This window comes from Megalops cyprinoides, chromosome 4 (genome assembly GCF_013368585.1).
Source record: "Megalops cyprinoides isolate fMegCyp1 chromosome 4, fMegCyp1.pri, whole genome shotgun sequence".
Taxonomy (NCBI): domain Eukaryota; kingdom Metazoa; phylum Chordata; class Actinopteri; order Elopiformes; family Megalopidae; genus Megalops; species Megalops cyprinoides.
This window is the reverse complement of record NC_050586.1, coordinates 38,388,935-38,408,298: the sequence shown is the minus strand read 5'-3', so window position 1 is coordinate 38,408,298 and position 19,364 is coordinate 38,388,935. Positions and strand designations below refer to the sequence as shown.

General features: G+C 39.3%; 1 protein-coding gene across 1 annotated transcript; it reads right to left on the bottom strand.

The window, feature by feature from the left end:
- Window positions 1-890: 890 nt before the first annotated feature.
- On the bottom strand, window positions 891-17,930 carry mfsd14bb (major facilitator superfamily domain containing 14Bb). The gene is made up of 12 exons (XM_036527570.1): window positions 17,667-17,930; window positions 15,705-15,794; window positions 12,809-12,871; window positions 11,071-11,198; window positions 10,558-10,672; window positions 10,168-10,386; window positions 9,690-9,803; window positions 7,503-7,574; window positions 7,116-7,228; window positions 4,967-5,064; window positions 3,750-3,907; window positions 891-2,659 (listed from the first exon to the last, which is right to left on the bottom strand). The coding sequence occupies exons 1-12, from the start codon at window positions 17,742-17,744 to the stop codon at window positions 2,444-2,446; spliced, it is 1,464 nt and encodes a 487-aa protein (XP_036383463.1). The 5' UTR covers window positions 17,745-17,930; the 3' UTR covers window positions 891-2,443.
- Between the last annotated feature and the right edge of the window lie 1,434 nt (window positions 17,931-19,364).

Genomic DNA, 19,364 nt, shown 5'->3' with positions numbered 1-19,364 from the left:
AAGTTTATAAAAACATCACCTTGCATCTATGGCAACAGGAACGAGTCGTTCTAAAATATACATGTCTTCATACACTGGTTTTAAACAAGAGAAGGCACCTATTCAAGTTTACTGCACTACGCTTTGCTTAGCTATGCTCATCCATTAGATTTATGATGTCATGTGAGAAAGTGACACATTTAAATTCTCAAAGTTAAATGTATGTGGTGTGTGAAGACTAAATGCTGAATGCTGAAGTCACCCTGTATGCAGACACTGAATTCCATGCAATGAAGACAGAGAAGCATCACAGAGGCACCGTTACTGGAGTTTTATTACGTTTTTCCATTTCCAAAGTTGTTTGAAATAAGAGAGCTGCACACATTAATATGAAACAAAATGGTCACAGAAAACAAAAAATGCATTTTGTAAGTGTCTGTAAAAAAAAAAAAAAGAAACAGCGCACAGCTTCCCTCCCCTCCCCAAGAAAAGAACCCTTGAATAAAAACTCTGAGGTAGCTAGTGACATCCTGTGGAATGGGGGGAGGGTGGGGTTTACCAGGATGAGTGTAGGCTAAATATTGAGAGTTATTTATCAGTTGTTTATGCCTCACTTATGCAGCAGTTTGACTGAAAGGCTTTCAATGAAGGCTTAAAATCATAAAAAAGTCTTGATGGTAAGGGACCTTTTATGGTACATAAAACATTTCTCCAAATAATCTACCTAAAAATTATAAAATACATATCCATAAAAGCACACTTCAGTAACACTAGCTATATGCATATATAAACTTCAGTTGATATATCATTTGTTATATTACAAGATAACATACATGATAGTAACAATATAAGATTGCTGTAGCATCCAGACTACCATAGATTGAAACGTAAGTATAGAATAATGCATAGGATTGAACTGAACTTTCCACTTTACAAAAGGTCTGCACCATAAGCTCAAGTATTTCACTGGTATTCAGTTTTTCACCTCAATAACTAACATAAGGCAAAACAAGGGAAATCAACATCTGTGTGTGTAATAACATGTCCTGGTAACAATCTAAGATGTTAATTGTGGCATTCTGGCTTTACAATGAGTACTCCTGGCCTTACGGGGTTAAAAACAGATTACAGCTATTACTAAGGCCAACAACACATTTCTCAAATTGTAGCCCTACTGAATATAATTGCTGTCTGATTGCTAGACATGAGTCATAAATACTGTTACGCCTGGTATACAATTTGGTATACAAATTGGTATAAGCCTGGTATACAACATTTTTGAATGCAAGCAAGTGCACTGTGAGTGTATACTGTAACAGCTGGCTCCCGTGACATTGTCGGGGCTAACACACCAAATTATTTATTTAAATCAAGGGATCACAGCACAAGTCACCACCCCAGGATTTGGCTATGGTTGTTAGATTACTACATGTGAGGTTGCAATTTCCTTGCTACCTTGCCCCGAGGTTTGAAAATACAGGGGGATAGTTAGCCAACTTTGGGATGTGCCTGACTAGCCACTGAGATACTTCTCTCCTTTCCTTGTGCTTCCATGCTTGGTCGTGGTAGCGTGGTTTTTGTAGATCAAACAGACACTCCTGTTCTTGTCAAGGCTAAGTAGCCAGAGTAAACTTCCACTTCCGCCCAGTGTGTACTTTTGCCTTGGTGGTTTGCATCCTGCTGTCACAGGCCCCGTCTACTTGCATGGTTCTCACTGCCCCCTTGTGAGAAACTGCAGGAAAGCGGTGTTCTGGCATGAAAGAAATGGACTCTCACCTTGTCGGTTCTTTAAAAGCAATAATCATAACTTGTAAGCACCGATATCGAGATACCAGCATACATATGCTGAACTTCAATAAGAACTGAAGCAGCTCATAACAAATTCATAACTGCTTATTCATAATTTATAACTCATGGCTGAAACCTTACTGAGTTTTTAGTAGCATTTAACTTTAGTATTGAATGACCACCAGATATGATCCGATTTCTGGTAACTGCCCTTGCCTTTTTAAAACTGATACAGTAACAATCTAACTCAGTCTTACCAAAAAGGAAAGATATTAAAGACATGTGCAACAGCCACCAGAACCAATGAAATCCTCTTACAATTTCACAAAACCAGTATAGGCCCATATCCTCCTTAAGCAGGAAATACAACATGAAATCTTCACAGATGATTTTAACATTTTTCCTTTGCAAGGTCTCAATAAAAAAATAAGCCCAGCACACATGAGTACTTGCTCCCTATTTCCAAACGACATGGTCCATGCCATAAAAACACTGGAATAACAATCTCAATAATTATTATAAAACCAAAAAGTTAGCAAAAAAAACTGCAGTCTCCTTGAATAATTTTGCTGTTAATTAGGGAAAGGGGAGGAGCTCTGTGGTTGTGACATCACGATTCCCCCTTTCCAAATGGTCCCTGGGACACGGGCACACGGGCACTGGGAGGCCGCACCCATCACACGGTGCTGTCCTGCAGGAGAGGCTCGATGTCCTCATCGCTGCCTGGGGCGGGGGCGACGGTCTGGGGGCTGCTTGCGCTGCCGCTTGGTTTCCGGGCGTTGCATGTCTTTACAGCCAGGCTGTGGTGCTCCGGAATGAACAAGGCCACTATTAGAGCCAGCAGCACTGCGCAGGCTCCGAACAGAAAGGGTGGCCCCGGGACCACTAATCTCTGCAGAGGGAAACATTGGGAGAAGTTACCAAATGGAGCCACTGGTTCGACCAAAATTAAACAGGAACATATTCAGAGACTGAGGTGTATTGTTCTTTATTTTTGGTGGGAGTGGGGGAGGGGGCATTCTTCCTGTCAATACTGTCAATATCCACAATAAGAACTTCATTAAAACTGATTTTTTTTTCTTCTGTGACAGTCTCCACAACTGTATAGTTGAACTGAAATAATCTGGTAACATCAATTATTTCCTGCAGCTTCAGATCTGTTTTTTCTTTGACTTTCAAGCAGACCAATCAGAGCACTGACCAAAAAACAACCACTAGCAAAATGGGACACGTCACTGAAAATCTCCACAGAGATTACTGTGACAGCTTTCCACTAAGCATTTTTGCCTTGGTTTTCAATGCTGTATGATTTTGGGGGGTATACTCTACGGAGCTATTCGGTGTTTGATATGCAGCCGAGAGCACAGTTGTGCTTGGAGGAACTCATTCACAGTGGTCTTGTCAGATTTTTCAAAAGGTATATTTGTTTTTGAACAACTGGTCCTCAGGAGAAGTCGAGCATTGCATTGAAATATTCAACAATGTTTGCCAGCCTGTGCAATTCCCCGGTGCGGCACTGTCGGGGACATTTTAAATCATCATCTACTGTCGATTTCCTCTCGAAAGCCAAAACTTCACTGTGTGCACAAAGAAAAGTTTTCCCCTATCCTACTGAAATCTGGGGTACTCTTGTACTCCACTAAATGCCTCTGGGTACAAGTTTATTCTTACGAATTTACCCGATTTCAAAGAATTTTAGCTCTAAGGTCTGAACAGAGGTGAACAGAGAAACAAACAAAACCACTCCAATAAACCTGTAACACAAGCTTGTGGATGTGTCTTAAAAGTTCTCTTCCTCCTTTAATTTGCTCCAATGAATTCCCATCAAGCTCCTCTAATTAAAAGCCTGCTTCTGTTGGCGATAAACAGCTGTGCGGTGCACGCTGGAATCAACAAACTCACACCGCAGTCGCACGCTTGCAACGTTGTGCTACGAATGCAGATTAGCGTCAGGAATGTGACGCGTCGCCCTCTTCCCTTACCTTGTCGGCAGGGTCCTGTGGGGGCGTGGTCTCGTCGCTCTGGACAGGGCCTATGTCGTTCAGCTCCACGTTGAAGAGGAAGAAGATGAACCCGTAGAGGGCGGGCCCCAGCCCGTTGCAGAGGCCTCGGATCCCGGTTATCATGCCCTGCACTACTCCTGGAGAGCAACAAAGAGAGCGGCCCTGCCTCAGCGCCTTCGCCAGAAATCTCGCTTTCCGTCTCATTAAGCCAAATGTGTGAACCGTCCGTCTGTTCACACAGCGAATGAAAGGCCAACATTACCCAAGCTTATTAAAAGCCATCCGCGCTGCCTCGTTGAAGATATCCAAAGTATTCGGTAGCAAATTTGCGATCAGAGGTCCAATTTTGTAGGAAATGTCACATGGAGAGGGAGGGGAGACTATGTGGTGGGAGCACTGCACTTTTCTACAAAATTAAAGGGATTTTTTTTCTTCTTGATAAATTTCTGACAGCACAAAAGAAAACCAATAAATATTTATTTTGAAAAACTGAAAAAAATATTCAGCGTGAAAAATACTGAATATTGCACACAGTACTTCACTGCATTTTATTTTTAATTAGCAAATCCAAACCTAAAAAGGGAACTCCACCAAAAATTGGCAATTTTATATATCAGTTCATAACTTTAAAACACTTTAAAACCTGTTTTCTAAGGCAGAATAACAGCTGCAATACGCCAGAAGCCTGTTAATGCAGCAGCGAGTGCTCCCTAGCAATGAAAGTACTACATTTATCCAGATTTGGACTAATTTATTCTTAATAGATCTCTGTGGGCCTCTTTTGTCCAGGGACGTCCACTCCAAGGAGAGAGGATATTGGGCAATTTCTCACACAACTCAGCCACAGACACAAAAGATTACATTCCTAGTCTGGATTTAGATATGCTTGCTCCAAGGGCAGGGTGGGTACAACTCAAGGAAAATAAAAACACCCCAACTTCACAGAAAAACAGCTTTTGAGGCAGATTAAGGGTAACACGGACTGCTGAGCTCAGGTTGTGTTTGCTACGTCAAGGGCACTTGACCAGGGTAAAATCAATGATTAATCCTGACCGGGGTATGTGCAGGCACTTATAAGGCAACACAATATTGCTATTCACGGTGCTTTGCCTGGGGACCGTGACCTTAACCGTCTCAATGACCATGAAGTCTGGGGATGTGCTGAGGCAGAAATTTGGGATGGGGTGTTGCCTTACCCTGCTGGCCGGGATCTGCACTGTGGGACACCAGGGTGCTCACTGCTGGGAAGGTGATACTGGACATTGCGGCGACTGCACCTGCCGCCCATATCATCCTAAAACACACACACACAGATTAGCACCAGTTAGTCTGCTTGATACCGACAGCAAACCCAAGCTGATCACCAGAGCAGCTACCTGTTTCCAGCAACTACCAGGTCTATTCCTCTAGACCTGATCAATATTTACCAGTGTGTGTATTTTTAATATCTGGCTAGAAAAGAAAATACATTTCATTGATAGGAGCTGATATTAAATATGAAGACCATGCATCAAGTATGTATCAAGTTAATGTTAGCTGATACAAAGCCTTCAGCAAGGGTTCATTTGTGTCATAAGATAACATTCAAGATGGTCATTCACTGAAATGAGTGAAATACTCAAGTGAAGATGAAAAAAACTAGCTCTGTGAAAGTGTACAGTATATTTCAATGCATTTAAATACTCATCAACAGCTAAGAGAAACAGTTTTGAAACATGTAAATAAACAAATAAGTAAATTAAAATACATGTTTAATATTTTAAATAAAAGGAGAAAACACACTGTTAAACTGTTAAACATGTGACCCAGGCATTTAATGTACAGCTCAGATAAACCTTGATTAAAACATAGGCCTGGACTTTTAGCAAATCTTGTCTTTTTTTTAGAGAACTGGACATAAAATTAACAATCTTGGCAAACTCTGACAACACTTTTCAGTATCAACCTTGCTTTGCTGGCATTCTTGTACAGCATATAAAACTACGCACAATTTGAGCTGCAGAAGAACAACCAGTTCTCCTGATTACAATGCCGCAGTGAAAAGCTTTTCCCTTCAAGGCCTCGCATTAACACATGCATTCATACATTATGGCCACTCTTGTGACTGTCAGGTGACTAACCACATGTGCGTACTTGCCATTTTAAATCCCTGATTATGGTTCACTGCAATCTGCAGCACAAATCAATCCTGGCTACAGTGTGCAAGCAAAAAAAATGTGTTTTACTGATAGCACAAGAGCAACAATTTGCCTTGATTGCTTTGGACATGAATAACTAGGGAAAAGCCAAGACTGTGTAAAACGTTCTCAGTTTTCTTGTGCAAGAAGTACCACAATGAGTCTTGCTAATTATTCCTTGATATGACACTATACACCTGGTTTGTGACATGTTGAGAGTAAAAATTTAAACCACATGATGGAGATGCCAAACATATGTCGCAAGAGACAGTGAGCTGTACACTTGATTGCAACATATAACATGCAGCTGTCTCAAGCCCCCAGGCTGCTGATCATTCAGTCTTTCAGGCCATTAGGTCCAACTAGCCGGACAAAATACAGCACATCTATCAGGAGCACAGAGAAGAGCTAGAAATGACTTCAGCAAGTATCGCAGGAAATACCAGATAATGAAAACAGAGTGGGAGTTAAACAGGTGGAACTGCAGGACAGCTGGAGGTCTCTGTGCTTCGCTTCTAAATGAGTGAAAAGGTCTTAAAATCTTTAGAGGCAAGTAAGGCATTACAAAGTTAACTGGGAAACACTGAAGGGACAGACTGACACTGGTCACCTCAAGGTTCAGCCAAGCAAGACAGGATTAGCTTTCTGCCATAGCTATCAAAACCGATGGCACTGAATGTGATCAAAGCAACCTTGATTTAATAATGTGAGAGAGGCTGTCAGAAAATTTTCACTTCGGCTGACAGAGGTTCCTCAGGCTTAAAAGGAAGACATACACTCAATCCAGAGCACAATGACAATAAAAACTAAATCACTTTCTCCTGTGATGCACAATCCAAAAGACCTCTCATAAAGACGCCCTTTGAAAATTAAACTCAAACTGAAGGAAAGGGTCAGGATGTGACAGGACCTGTTTGAACAGCTGAGGCTTTGTCTGGCACTTGTCACTGCGAGCAGATGAGATCTCTACACAGAAAAACAATGTTCGCCCGATCACAATCTGTCTTAAGGTCACCTCTGTGCTACTGTTTACTTCACAATGTGTCCTTCATCTCTCTCTGCACCAACGCTGCATTAAGTTTGACATTTTATTTCTCTGGAGAGCTTAGTCCATACAAAGCAATCCTCTGTTGAAAGGAGACTCCTTATAGGTGGGTGTGGGACTTACCATGGCTCTGATCCAAACCCATACCAGGCCAGCTGGAGCATCTGAAAGCCGAGCCCGAGCAGCACCGTATTCTTATTCCCAATCGATCTCATTAGAACGCTCAGGAACACCGTCTGCCAAGAGAGGGAGGAGGGGGGTCCTTACTGCCCTGATACTGTCCCTTTATGCACCCAGCCCATTCCCTTTCACAGTTTAATCTGACAGGTATAGATATGCAAGGCTTTTCATTCATGGATTTGTGGGATACACTTAAGACTTTTTCAACAAAATGTCTGAGAGTTTTGTTTTCAATAGTTGATGCATATCTAACATATTTAGCATATACTTTACTTAACACATAGACACATACATATTATAAAATAGTGTTATAAAGCTTAAGTAAAATACCTGGGCAATGATAGACAGAATCCCCACCATGGCTATAAATGCTGCAATTGTTGCGGATGAAAAGTTAATGACCTAAAAGAAATGGACAAATATTACAATAAGTTTCACGTTTCTCTGCTCCAGGCTTGCGTTACTTTTGTAAAACTATAACAACTTTCAGAGATGTGATTATTCCCTAAATTAATAAATTGTGCCCAAAGAAGGTATGAAATTTGTATGGTTCACACATGTAGGACTGTGCCTTAAATCGTATCGTTCCACCTACTACATTGGACTCCACATTAAATGCTGTTTTTTTTTTTAACTTCTGCTCAATGTATGTGGTTACACATACAGGCGTTTCCACACTATAATTCCACCAATGCAAATAACCAGAAGCAATCCAAATATATATTTTTAACCAGTTTGTAAAATGGCTGCTACTAGTTTAAGTGCAAAGGTAAAAAGGGTGGGACATTTAAAATGCTGCTTACACATTGTTTAGGTGTTATCTGAACATTTAAACTTTCTGGAGTGAAACGCTTCTCCATACCTTACCACTTAAAGGAACAACACTAAAGAAAATACAGCAGATGTAAGTTCAAGAGACAAGTAAAAGACACATTTAGAGAACATGCAAGATCCTCATGCAAAAAAGAAAGCATTTTAAGGTGATAAGTAAGTAAAAGCTTGTAATTGATTAAAGTTGGCAAACATTCGCCTTAAAGATGATTGAGCTAGGCATACCCATTTAAAAGACAATCATCGTTTCTGTTTACATTCATTATAATCCATCAAACTGATGGACAGGGTTAAAAATTATCCTTCATGTTTAATTTTTTCCATCAATGCCTCAGAAAGATCATCAGTTAAATTGTCATAAAATCTAAGGTGCAAAAACACAGTTCAAACTAAAATTATATGCAACTAAAACTGTGCATATTCAATCTATCAAGTTGAAACAGATTTTCAGATAATCTACATTAATGTGTAATTTCCATTATCCAACTCCGTAACCAACTACCTGTCATTTTGCAAACTTTGACAGAAAATTTTCAATACCATCTCTCATTCTGACGGATAAAGAAACCCCTACAACATGGTTTCTAGAGAACACTGTCTGCATTCCTCTGCTCCTGAAATGGTTTCTTATTAGTTCTCTTGTCAGGTTCACCCTTTTGTTTATGATGTCACAACATCCATTCACTTTCACAGAACAGCACTCGCAGCTTATTTGCATTCTGACAAGTCTGTGTCTAAAATCAAAGACTGCAAAGCTACAGCTTACAATGTCTGCAATTACTACAAACATTCTGCAATATGGACCAAAAGGCTATGGAAAAAACAGGGATACAGAGGACATACAATTTGCTTACAACAGCCTTGCACAATTCTATTTCAAAGAGCCTGACAGTAATATTAAACATTACACAGCTGGAAACATTCGTTAAAGATGACTTATTAAAGTATTAGCAGCTGAAACACAGAAATGTTTCTGATGTAATATCATAGGCATTCCAAATTAGCATTTCTTTTTCATTTTGCATGTATATTCAAGGACTGATGTTAATTATTAATATGTTGCCTTCGGGGTTTTGGTGGGCGCAGCTCCACGCCTTAATTGGTAGATGCAGCACCCCCTTGAGGCTATTGGTAGGGTAACACTGCTATAACAAAAGTTGTGAAGAATATTTTCGGGCTTGTAGAACAGTTCGCAGTCCAGGCCACTACAAGTTCAAAAGTTATATTATATGTACTGTGCATGTACTGTATATTGGGACAGTACTGAAAGAATACATGGTAAGAACACGAAAGCCCCCCACCCCAAAAACTGTTTATCGTCACAGATAGCCAGTGAAGGTTTCATTTTACAATGGCATTTGAAATAACGGGATGAGTTATTTTTTCTTACTTTCAAAGAATTTAAATTAGAGAGCTTTTCAAAATACCTTTTAAAGAATTTCTGTCTTTCTCCCTCAACTGCACTGATATATGTCAATTCAAAGGCACTCAATTACTTTCAGATCAATCTTTTCTACAAAATTTTCTGCACTCATAATTTTTTATGAGAGCATAAGACATAAAGACACAAACATGAATAATTTATGGCATCGGTTTGTATTTTATGAATGTAAACACAGGTAGAGCCCTATACAGCACTGCACACATACACATGATGCAGAATGGGACACATGCTGTACAGCTCACCTGTCTTAGGTAGAGGAAGAAGCTGGAATACTGGCCGGCCTCTGGCAAGTAGGACAGGAACACTGTGATGCATATGAGCAGTACTGTGGAGTCCTTCCCCACTTTCCTCAGGGACTGCGGACGAGAGCGGCATAGAAATGAAACAAATCTTGTGACCGATTTAGCCATTTTGGTCTCTTACACACCGTAAAGACTTTTTATCGCTATCTGAGCAATCAACATGAAGGTGATTCATGTAGGTACCCACATAGGCACCCACCCACATATAGGTCCACAACATGCCTAATAGAAGTGTTATTTTTACTTACTTGGGAAATTCTGACTGTTTCATTAGTGAAGCATCAGGGTATATTGACAATATGAAATGGTTTAATGCATCATCACTGACCCGTTGATTAGTTGTAATTATTTAAATGCACTACATGTGGCTTTGTGGTAATTAACTCAACACAGCACCATGTGTGTGAACAGCACTCACAGCAAAGGGGTCTGCTTGTTTCCATGAAATGGGCGCTCCCCATGATGTGAGCCTCATCTTTTCCGGCAGAGATTCTGGCACAAACAGGAGGACAAAGCAGATGTCCACCAAGGAGATGATTGTGGCCACCAGCACGACCAGGCTATCTCCATAGCTGGCAGAAAGGTAGGCCCCAATGGCTGGACTGGTAACCAAGCTTGCTGCAAATGTTGCAGAAACCTGAAACCATGTGGCAAAGGGTTAATTTACTGCTGCTACACAAGACCAAGATACTTTCTAGTGTTTGTAAACTTATGTGTTTGCACATCTACCTTTCAATGGACTGTTTCATGGAAATTGGGGGAGAAGTTGGGGGAGAAGGGATTAGGGTAACTATAAACACTTCCTTACCAATCCATAAGCTGTGCTTCTTTCATGTTCCTCAGTGACATCAGCAACGTATGCAAATATTACAGAGAATGTGACGGAGAAGATTCCAGAAACAGAAATCAACGCAAAGTACCACCTGTAGAAAATGAAACAAAATTAGGAGCACAAAAGTTATTCAGTTAAACACGTCCGCCTTCAAAAGTTCATCTTTCGAACAAACTGCTTGAGAAAGTAGAGAGATGCAAATACCAAAACATTTGCAGACACTACAGGAGTTACTTGAAGTTTGGTTTTATTTTTTAACATTAAATTTAGGGACAGAAAAAAGGGACAGATTCATCTAGTGCTCTCCCAAGCCTTTTTGACCACATCCACTCCTCAAATAATCCTCTGCACACACTGCATAGAATGCCCGCTTCTCTCTGTCCCTCTCCGGGCTGCTGCTTGCTGTTAGAGGCCTTTCAGAGCTGGGGGGAGCACATGAGAGACATATGACTGCACACAGTAAACACAGCGGTAGGCAGCACCTCCTACCATGGACTTAGTCTCATCAGAGGGATTGGGGCGCAAGTGAAGAACACAGTAACCAGCAGAAAGGACCTCCTTCCCCACACATCTGACAGGGCACCAATCAGAGGGGCACTCATGAAGGACAACAACCCCTGAAACATAAGGTTTTAAATGCTCAACAAACCTCATTTCTGTAAAGGCATATCTTTACTTCACACTGCCTTAGAAACCTAGAAAGAACCTAGAAAGGAAACCTCAGCCCAAACCACAGTCTTTCTAACATGACGAATTCAAATTAAAAATTCTTTCATTTTAAACTATTTGACATCCCTATACTTCTTGCTGCAACTGTTTAAAGTGCACTGTAAGAAAATGTCAAACCTACATTTTTTATAAAAGTGTAAAATGACAAGGGGATCAACACTGAGCAGAACTACCTTTATGCATTAAATATGAGTGTTTGTAGCTCTGTGTAATGTTTAATAAAAAATACAAATAATCATACATAATTATATGTGGTCTGGCAGTTACTCTCCAGGTAATCTAGGGATGTCTGCCCCTCCCATACATCTCCAAATCACCTGTTGTCCAGGAGCAAACTACATCAGAACAACAGAATTCATTACCATCATCTACCCCAAATGAAACTCTGCCTGTTCATATTTCAGGTTGGTTCCAGGAACCTGCACTTCTCCTGTGCCCAACACCCAGTACCTGTTTATTCCAAACCCTGAGTGCCATTTGATATGGAGCGATGTCACTCTTATAAATCATTGACAAACCCTATAAGTCTGTTACCTTGCGGTGCAAGGTAATGTTGCGGTCATGAACAAACAACTGCTTGGCACCGTGCATTCTCTGCATTATAAGGGAGTGCTACTCTTCTAGATCACTGTCATGTGCAGGTTAGTATGATGTAGGAATGTTTTTCTTATGGGTAACAGTTAAGCATTACCTGTAACCTAAAAACAGTGTTACATATTTATATTTTAGCTAGGGCTAGGTCACTATATTATTGACCATTCTTGACCTATGATCCTTTTTGTCTTGTAATTGCACTGAACGTGTCCTGTCATTATGATATGTCATTATTGTCGTTATGATAATGGTCTGGATAAGTGTCTGCCAAACACACAAATACATAAGTACAGTGCTCTATAGCATATTTATTTAATTATGAAAAAATATGTTTTCTTCTACTATTATTAAGAGCATGAAGTGTTCCCCCTACCTACAATTTTAGGAAAACAAAAAACCACATAATAAACACACCAAAATTATTACCAAAATACAGACCTCACAGTAGAAATTTGTTCACACATTCCTACCCTAGAATTTCTTGAAAATGTATTGATGTATGAAAAAATAACACTGGATAATCAGAAAATTTTTTAAAAGCACAATCTATATTTTTCAGTTATGCAATATGAATATAACCTATTAAAGAACATAAACAGCTCCATCCTCATATAATCAACAACATTTTATTTTACAGCACAGTACTGAATAATTCTAAAATATTAATAATTTATGAACCACATAAGATAAATAAGTATAAAATGAAGCAAAATATGCTGTACACATCAATGCGAACATCATTCTATCATTGTAAATCATCATCAAATAAAGCATTCATATATGGTCTCAAAAAAAAAGCCCACTTGAAAGGAATACATGTGAAAACATTAAGAGGGAAAAGGAAAGTTGGAATTAAATTTCTTTCTCAGTCTTGCTTTCTGGAATATTTAGGAGAGCTTCTTACCTTTACTCCTTGGATGAGGCCATTCATTAGGAATGTATGTTGTGGAAATGTTTCATGTAGAACCTGAGAGATGAAAACAGACACAAATGCATATGACACTGACTATCAACAGAATAAAAAACTTGGGATTGAACATATTTAAATTTTCTTACTTTTATATTCAATTAAGTTTGGATTTTTTCTGATAACCCCAACACCACCAATTAGCCTCCAGAAGTGTTAAGGCTGTTAATTTCATGTAATATATGCTTAGATTAATATGAACATAACATTGTAGGAACTGGAAGGAATGGAGCTGCATGGAGCAAAACAATGTGATATGTTTTTGCTGGCTTTGGACCTGAATTCAAAGAAATAAGTACAGAAATATGCATCAGCTCTGCTGCAGCTCAGCAATGAAGCTACTTTGTTGCTGGGATAGAACTTCATTCATGCCTGCTTAGTTCACATGATATTAAGATTAGAGCCCGACCGATAAATCGGCAAGCTGATATTATCGGCCCCTATGAACTAATTGCAGATAAATCGGTATCGTGTTTACAAATGCCGATAAATGACAGAGACAGAGAGATGGAAGATGGATCCTTCAACCATGTTATGAGTAGTGTTGTTGCGTAGTTTGTCCACTAGTGGGCACATTGCAACTCCACTGTTGGCAACACACGTGCTTGAAACGCCACAAATCACAACAATCAGTTGACCCAAGCAGAGTCCAGCAGAGTAGCCCACGATGGAAATCATCTGTGTTCAAGGTAAATTGATAATTGCCACGTGAAATACATTACTTAAATAATAATAAATATCCCCCATCACTTCTCCTCTTAGCCTAAATAAGCCTGACAACGTTCATGTCAGCCATGCCTGGTTTTGCTGCAGTAACGTGAAAGCAAGTAGTGTCAGTTAAACACCAAAATTATTTTTAACGTTAACGTTTAACGTTACGGTAGTTGAGTGGTGTAGGCTAAGCTGTTGACAAACTTGATTGTAGGTTTATTTATGAAACTGTGGCAGTTCTAGTGAGTAAACGAACAAAGGTCCTATCAGTTCTCCTTTGTCACTTCTAAAAATTCTCTGGCAACATCGCTTACAGCAGCTTATAACGCTGTCTATTGCTAAATGAGGTTACCCACAAAGCTAGCTAATGCCATGTTTATCAGTGGAAGACTGCTAACATTAATGAGTGGTTAAACTATAGCGTTTAACTTATTCTACCTAAATGAAGCAATGGTAAGTATATCTGCGACTCACATGTCTGTAGTTACAGTCAGTGCATTGGAAATTATTAACCCTTTCGTGCGTACGGTCACACCGGTGTGATTAGCCGTTTAGCATGTATGCTAAAACTGGTGCAATTAGAACACTATTGGAGAAATTCTAGCTAATTTTAGTTTTGAGGAAACAGCTATGTAACTCTAAAAAATATAGCAAATGCTAACTGAAAAGAAGCTTAATAACACTAATGAAAACATAACGAACCATGTAACGAAACATGCGCGCTACATAGCATAAGTTATATGCAAAAGGGTTAAACCAGAACAAGTATCTAACATGGTTTGGTAGCCAAACAAAGTTATCTAGCTTCTCTTTCAAACGTGTAGTGTGAAATCCCAAAGTCGCAAGTCCTCGTTGCAGACAGTCATGTAGTATCAGATGCATTTAACAGCAGCATTTATTCTAGGTCACTGTATCAGTTTACTGCATAGTTTAAGATGGCATGACATTTTTTAAAACGTTTTTGTATTTTTATATATTTTATATTTATAATTATAATATAATTATTTTTTTATAATTTTATAATTAAAATATAATTATTTTATATTTTATTCTTATTATCAAATTATTTATTAATATATTTCGTTGTACTTTTGTTCAAAGCACTATTTATGACAATAAAACAAGTTTATTTTTAAACTGCATTATGTCATGTTATCTTGTTGAGGAGTCTTAAATAACTACACATAACAAATGTTAGGGAAAATCTTTGTTTATGTTATGTGTTTCTGGGGGAAAAAAAAAAGAATATCAGCCAATATATCATTATCGGATTTTTAAATCCTCAAATATCGAAATTGGTATCGGTCTTAAAAACCCTGTAACGGTTGGGCTCTGATTAAGATGGCTACCCACAGTCTTCTACAGGTTGACTAAGGTAAAAGTTAAAGACCTGAAAGTACGTTAGCAGTTATGTTCAACACTACTTAAGCTACATGAAAAATATGTTTAGGGAAAGAGAGCAGCCAATGGCTGACACAGAAGAAATGGGATAAACAGACTGCAGGTGAATCCTAAGCCTATCCTGGCTCTGTTGTGACCACTTAACCGCTGAGCTATGAATCTCTAAAAAAAAATGTTTCAAGAGTGCAAAAATATGAAGTTAGTCACATGAACTAAACTCTTGTCTAGCTTGTATCCCACCGTACTGACTGTTTCTGTCTTTCACTAAGCACAAACCAAATCTTTAATCTTTAATCAGTAGGCTGACAATTTGAACTATACTAGAATGAACATATTTAAAAGATTCTGCAAAATTGCTGATAATTGTAACCTGTATCGTTCCAGGGTAAAATCAGTTATTTCAAACACTCGCACTTCATTACATCGGGTGAAATGTAATGCATTGTCAAATACATAGTGTCATTTATTTCCTTACTGGTACCCTTAGCAATGATGCCTTGCATAGCTTACACTTCAGCATATAAAAAATTTATACAGCAGGGTGCCTTACCAAAGCAACAGTACACATACACCATCTTTTGTTATGACACTGTTGGTGGGATGTATTAGTAGCGCCCGTGGCAGTAGTACAGAAGTTCTGTGCTGAAAAGAACTTTTTAAAGGACTTTTTAAAATAGTGCTGTTTTTTTTTTTATAATAATAATGGTGTGTTTTTACTTACAGTCAGCATTGGAGTTGTGAGCAAGCCCCAGGCAAAAAATTCCAAGAAAATGACCACCACCGCATGGGTCACACTGGCACTGCCCACACCCTGGTAATGGGAAAAAAGAGACAAAAACTTTTAGGAGCTTATCAACAAATCACTTAATCTACAAGAGTTATGCAAGTAGGAATGCATGAAGTTAGCCTATTGGATCAACCACTACAAATTCCCAAATATAACCATAAATCCATAGCATTTTACTGATCCAAAGCAAACTTAACCCTTTGAAAGATGTACAGGGATCTTTGATACTGATGGGAAAATGAGACTTCACAAACACTATACAGAGTGGAGCTACCATGTGCTGTCAATCACTTGTTTGAACCCTGCTCTCCACAACAAAAGAGCATGCATGGTTCAGATCAGAGACCCCTCGATAACACATAAAACATATGATAACACATAACACAACATAACGTTTCTGTGCGCCAGGGTCATTTCGAAAGGCAAAATATGCTACTCCCACGAAAAACCAGTTTTTATGGATATCTTGCCATATTCACGACAATAGTGTAGTAGGCTACTGGAGAAAAGTGGACGAGTGGCATCATTGCCTCTCTAAGAAATCAAACACGAGCAGAGCCAGTGAAGCGGGATAGGAGAGGTGATGCCCACTATTGTAATGCCCTCTCTTACTGAGAAATGAGAGGGATCACTGGTGACTTTCATTTCTGGGTAGAAAGCCTGAGAAAGGTATATGCGGGATGTAGGGAGGATACGTTACAATTTCGAAGAAATCACGTGATGTTCGAACTAAAGGCAGGTAGCCAGCTGCATTCGGGGTTCTTTTAAAGGAGCTACGTTTCAAAGGTAGGGCTCAGACACTGCCTTTCCACCACTTACATGTAAGAAAAAAGAAGGACAAAAAACATTGGACCAATTGGACACCACAAATGTCACATTCTGAAACCAGTTTGCACACAGCAGACATCTAGGAATGTTGTCCGTTTGTTTGCTGTAATGCAACTTAACGTACTGTCAACAGCGTAGGCTTTGTAGCCTGCATATTATTTCCATACAAAATCATAACACTGTCACTTGTCTCCATAACAGTTTCCCTTAGTGTTAAATAGGCCAAAGAATTGTACAAGTCTCATATGGTCAAAAATCGAAAAGCATTAAACCAGAAACCAGCCTAGTTTTTACTTCTGTAGTATCACACAGCCGTGTGATGCTAATGAGGCTTATCCAGAGTGCGATCCTGTAAAGGTCACCAGAACATACTGCTAAATTTAGTCACAAGCACTGAAAAATATATTGATAAAGACGCCTAACGTTTAACTATGTACCTCATTTCATAATCTGAGGAAATAATGGTGTAACATTCCCCACGTATCCATTGTTGTCAAAAGTTTAACAAGCAAAGATTTAAAAACATCGACCATGTACTGCCCCGTGTCCTGTGTTCCGCCAGCACAAGAAAAACACATTCCACAGGAAGATGACTGTAATATAGGTTACATCCAGGAGGCATTTCGTTACTGTGCCATTAACATCACCCCACAGTCTAATGCATCCGCAACGTCAGATTAGGGGAACACAATGAATATGCTATTGCATAATATTATGCCAGAGTCTGCCGCACAAATACCTTGACAGACGTACCCATTCACGTAGTAACTTTTAAAACCTAAACTGCTAGCTACAGATAAAATACATTCGTGACGAGCATTGTTTCGTGTGCTTCGTTTCGCTTATGCCTACACCTTTGCAACAGTGCGATCTTAGAAAAACCATACATTAATCTGATATAAATATATAATTAGCTAGCCTAGATCAGATGTGTCTGTACGACTGCGATGTAGCTACAGCAATCAATTTTCAGTAATGTAGGCCTGTTTACAAGCCACCTGGTTAACATACATATGCCTCAGTCATTGATACAACGCGCACAGGCAAACCTGCAAATCATGCACTTACTCCGTTCCCATCTTTCATCAGTATTTTTTTGACCAGCATGATGCGGCTGGTCTCTTTCTGATTCTTTTCTTCGGTCATCTCACATTTTGACGGATTTATGTGAACTTCATTTTGGGCAGATATCTTGGGTGTAGCCGCTTCTTCCAGGTTTCCGTCTATCTTTGCTTTGATACTATTCCAGCTGCGGGAAATTGACTACTGTAGTAAGCCTTTCTTTACATTCCTGACTTCTCACTGCTAAATGTAACACCACCGCCTTCCACACGCGACCGGAAACCACGTGTCCATTGAAAATGACGTCTGATCACTTAGCAACAGACATTCCTTTTTGGAAAAAGAGGAAAAGCCTAATCTTCCGAGTTATCAAGCTGAAAGTGTTGATGGTCCCCCGAACCACCCCGACCCCTCCCCCCTTTAACAGTCACAACATTGAAAGTGCGATATTGAAAATGTACGTCTCTAACACCATAAATGTTGAAATGCCGAAATGTTTTGGCGGATGTAGACAATCAGCTTGTGAATTTAACAGCTGTAACTGGTATTATTTTGTTAATTAGCAAATTAACTGCCTTTGCTAAATATTGGTGTATAGTAATTATCACAAAAACTGGTTAAAAATGAATATTCACACAAGTGTAGTTGAAGACATTTTATGTGTTAGAGAGACAATGATGAAATATCTTTAAATTACCTTGAAAAGCAGTAACAGTCTAGCTATTTTAGAGAAGTGGTTGAAGGTATTTGCAGATATCACAATCTGCCATTTCACTGGACATTTATCCAGAGCATCTTACAGTCTTCACATGCTATAAACATAGCTGTTTAGTGAGGCAGTTTAGGTTAAGTATGCAGGGTGCAACTGCAGTGGCTATAGGGATTCAGACCTGAAAACTGTGGGTTATAAGCCCTGCTCCATGCTGCATTGCCATGCCTTGTTTCTGCTGAACCTGCTGATGCAGAAAGTGCGCAGAACCTAAATATGCTGCACTACAACGTGTAGGAGTATTAAGCAAAAAATGTATGATACATTCTATACATTGTGGCATTCATATTTGTTTGCTATTAGTTTGTTATTAGAATAAGTAATATGTGGTAGAAAACTAGTCCCAGCCTGGGCCAGGTGGGCTGTGGGTTCTCTCCACACTTGTTCTGCAATTCCCCAATGGATGAGTTATGTAATTTTTATATGCCTTTTTGTAATAATTATAGAAAGATTATAGAAAGTGAATGTCAATGCCCTAACATATGACAAGTATAGTCTTAGAGTCTGATGTAGTTAGGTTTATTGCACATGTTTCAAATCACATACAGTACACCGGGCTGGTCTGCGCAGTGCAAATCCAAAGCACCTTCTGAATGCACTTTTCTTTTATACACTTCAGCAGCTCCTCCTGTTATACACATATGTCACTGCTGAATAAGATGAAGACTTTTTCACAGTGGTCAGAGGCAAGGGGAGGGGATATTAGGCATATCCCCAAGACAAGATATCAGGAGAAGTGAAGGTCAGGTGAAGATTTGCACATGCACCAAGAGAAGCAACATTATTTCAGCTTCTCTGTAACATGCACCCTGACTCAGTCTCAATACAGGAACCTATTGTTCCCGCTCCATATCTGCTTTGGCTGTCCACCATTATTTCCAATGCCACACATGTGTAGCATATTAAAAACACACATCTGGCCTGGCTTTACATCA

Excerpts from the sequence above, each read along its gene's own strand:
- mfsd14bb (XM_036527570.1), bottom strand. The coding sequence starts at position 17,744 with ATGACCGAAGAAAAGAATCAGAAAGAGACCAGCCGCATCATGCTGGTC. Across the intron at positions 10,673-11,070 it reads CTGATGAGACTAAGTCCATG|GTGGTACTTTGCGTTGATTT; the intron begins GTAGGAGGTGCT and ends CATTTTCTACAG. Across the intron at positions 7,575-9,689 it reads TCTTCCTCTACCTAAGACAG|GTCATTAACTTTTCATCCGC; the intron begins GTGAGCTGTACA and ends CATTTCTTTTAG.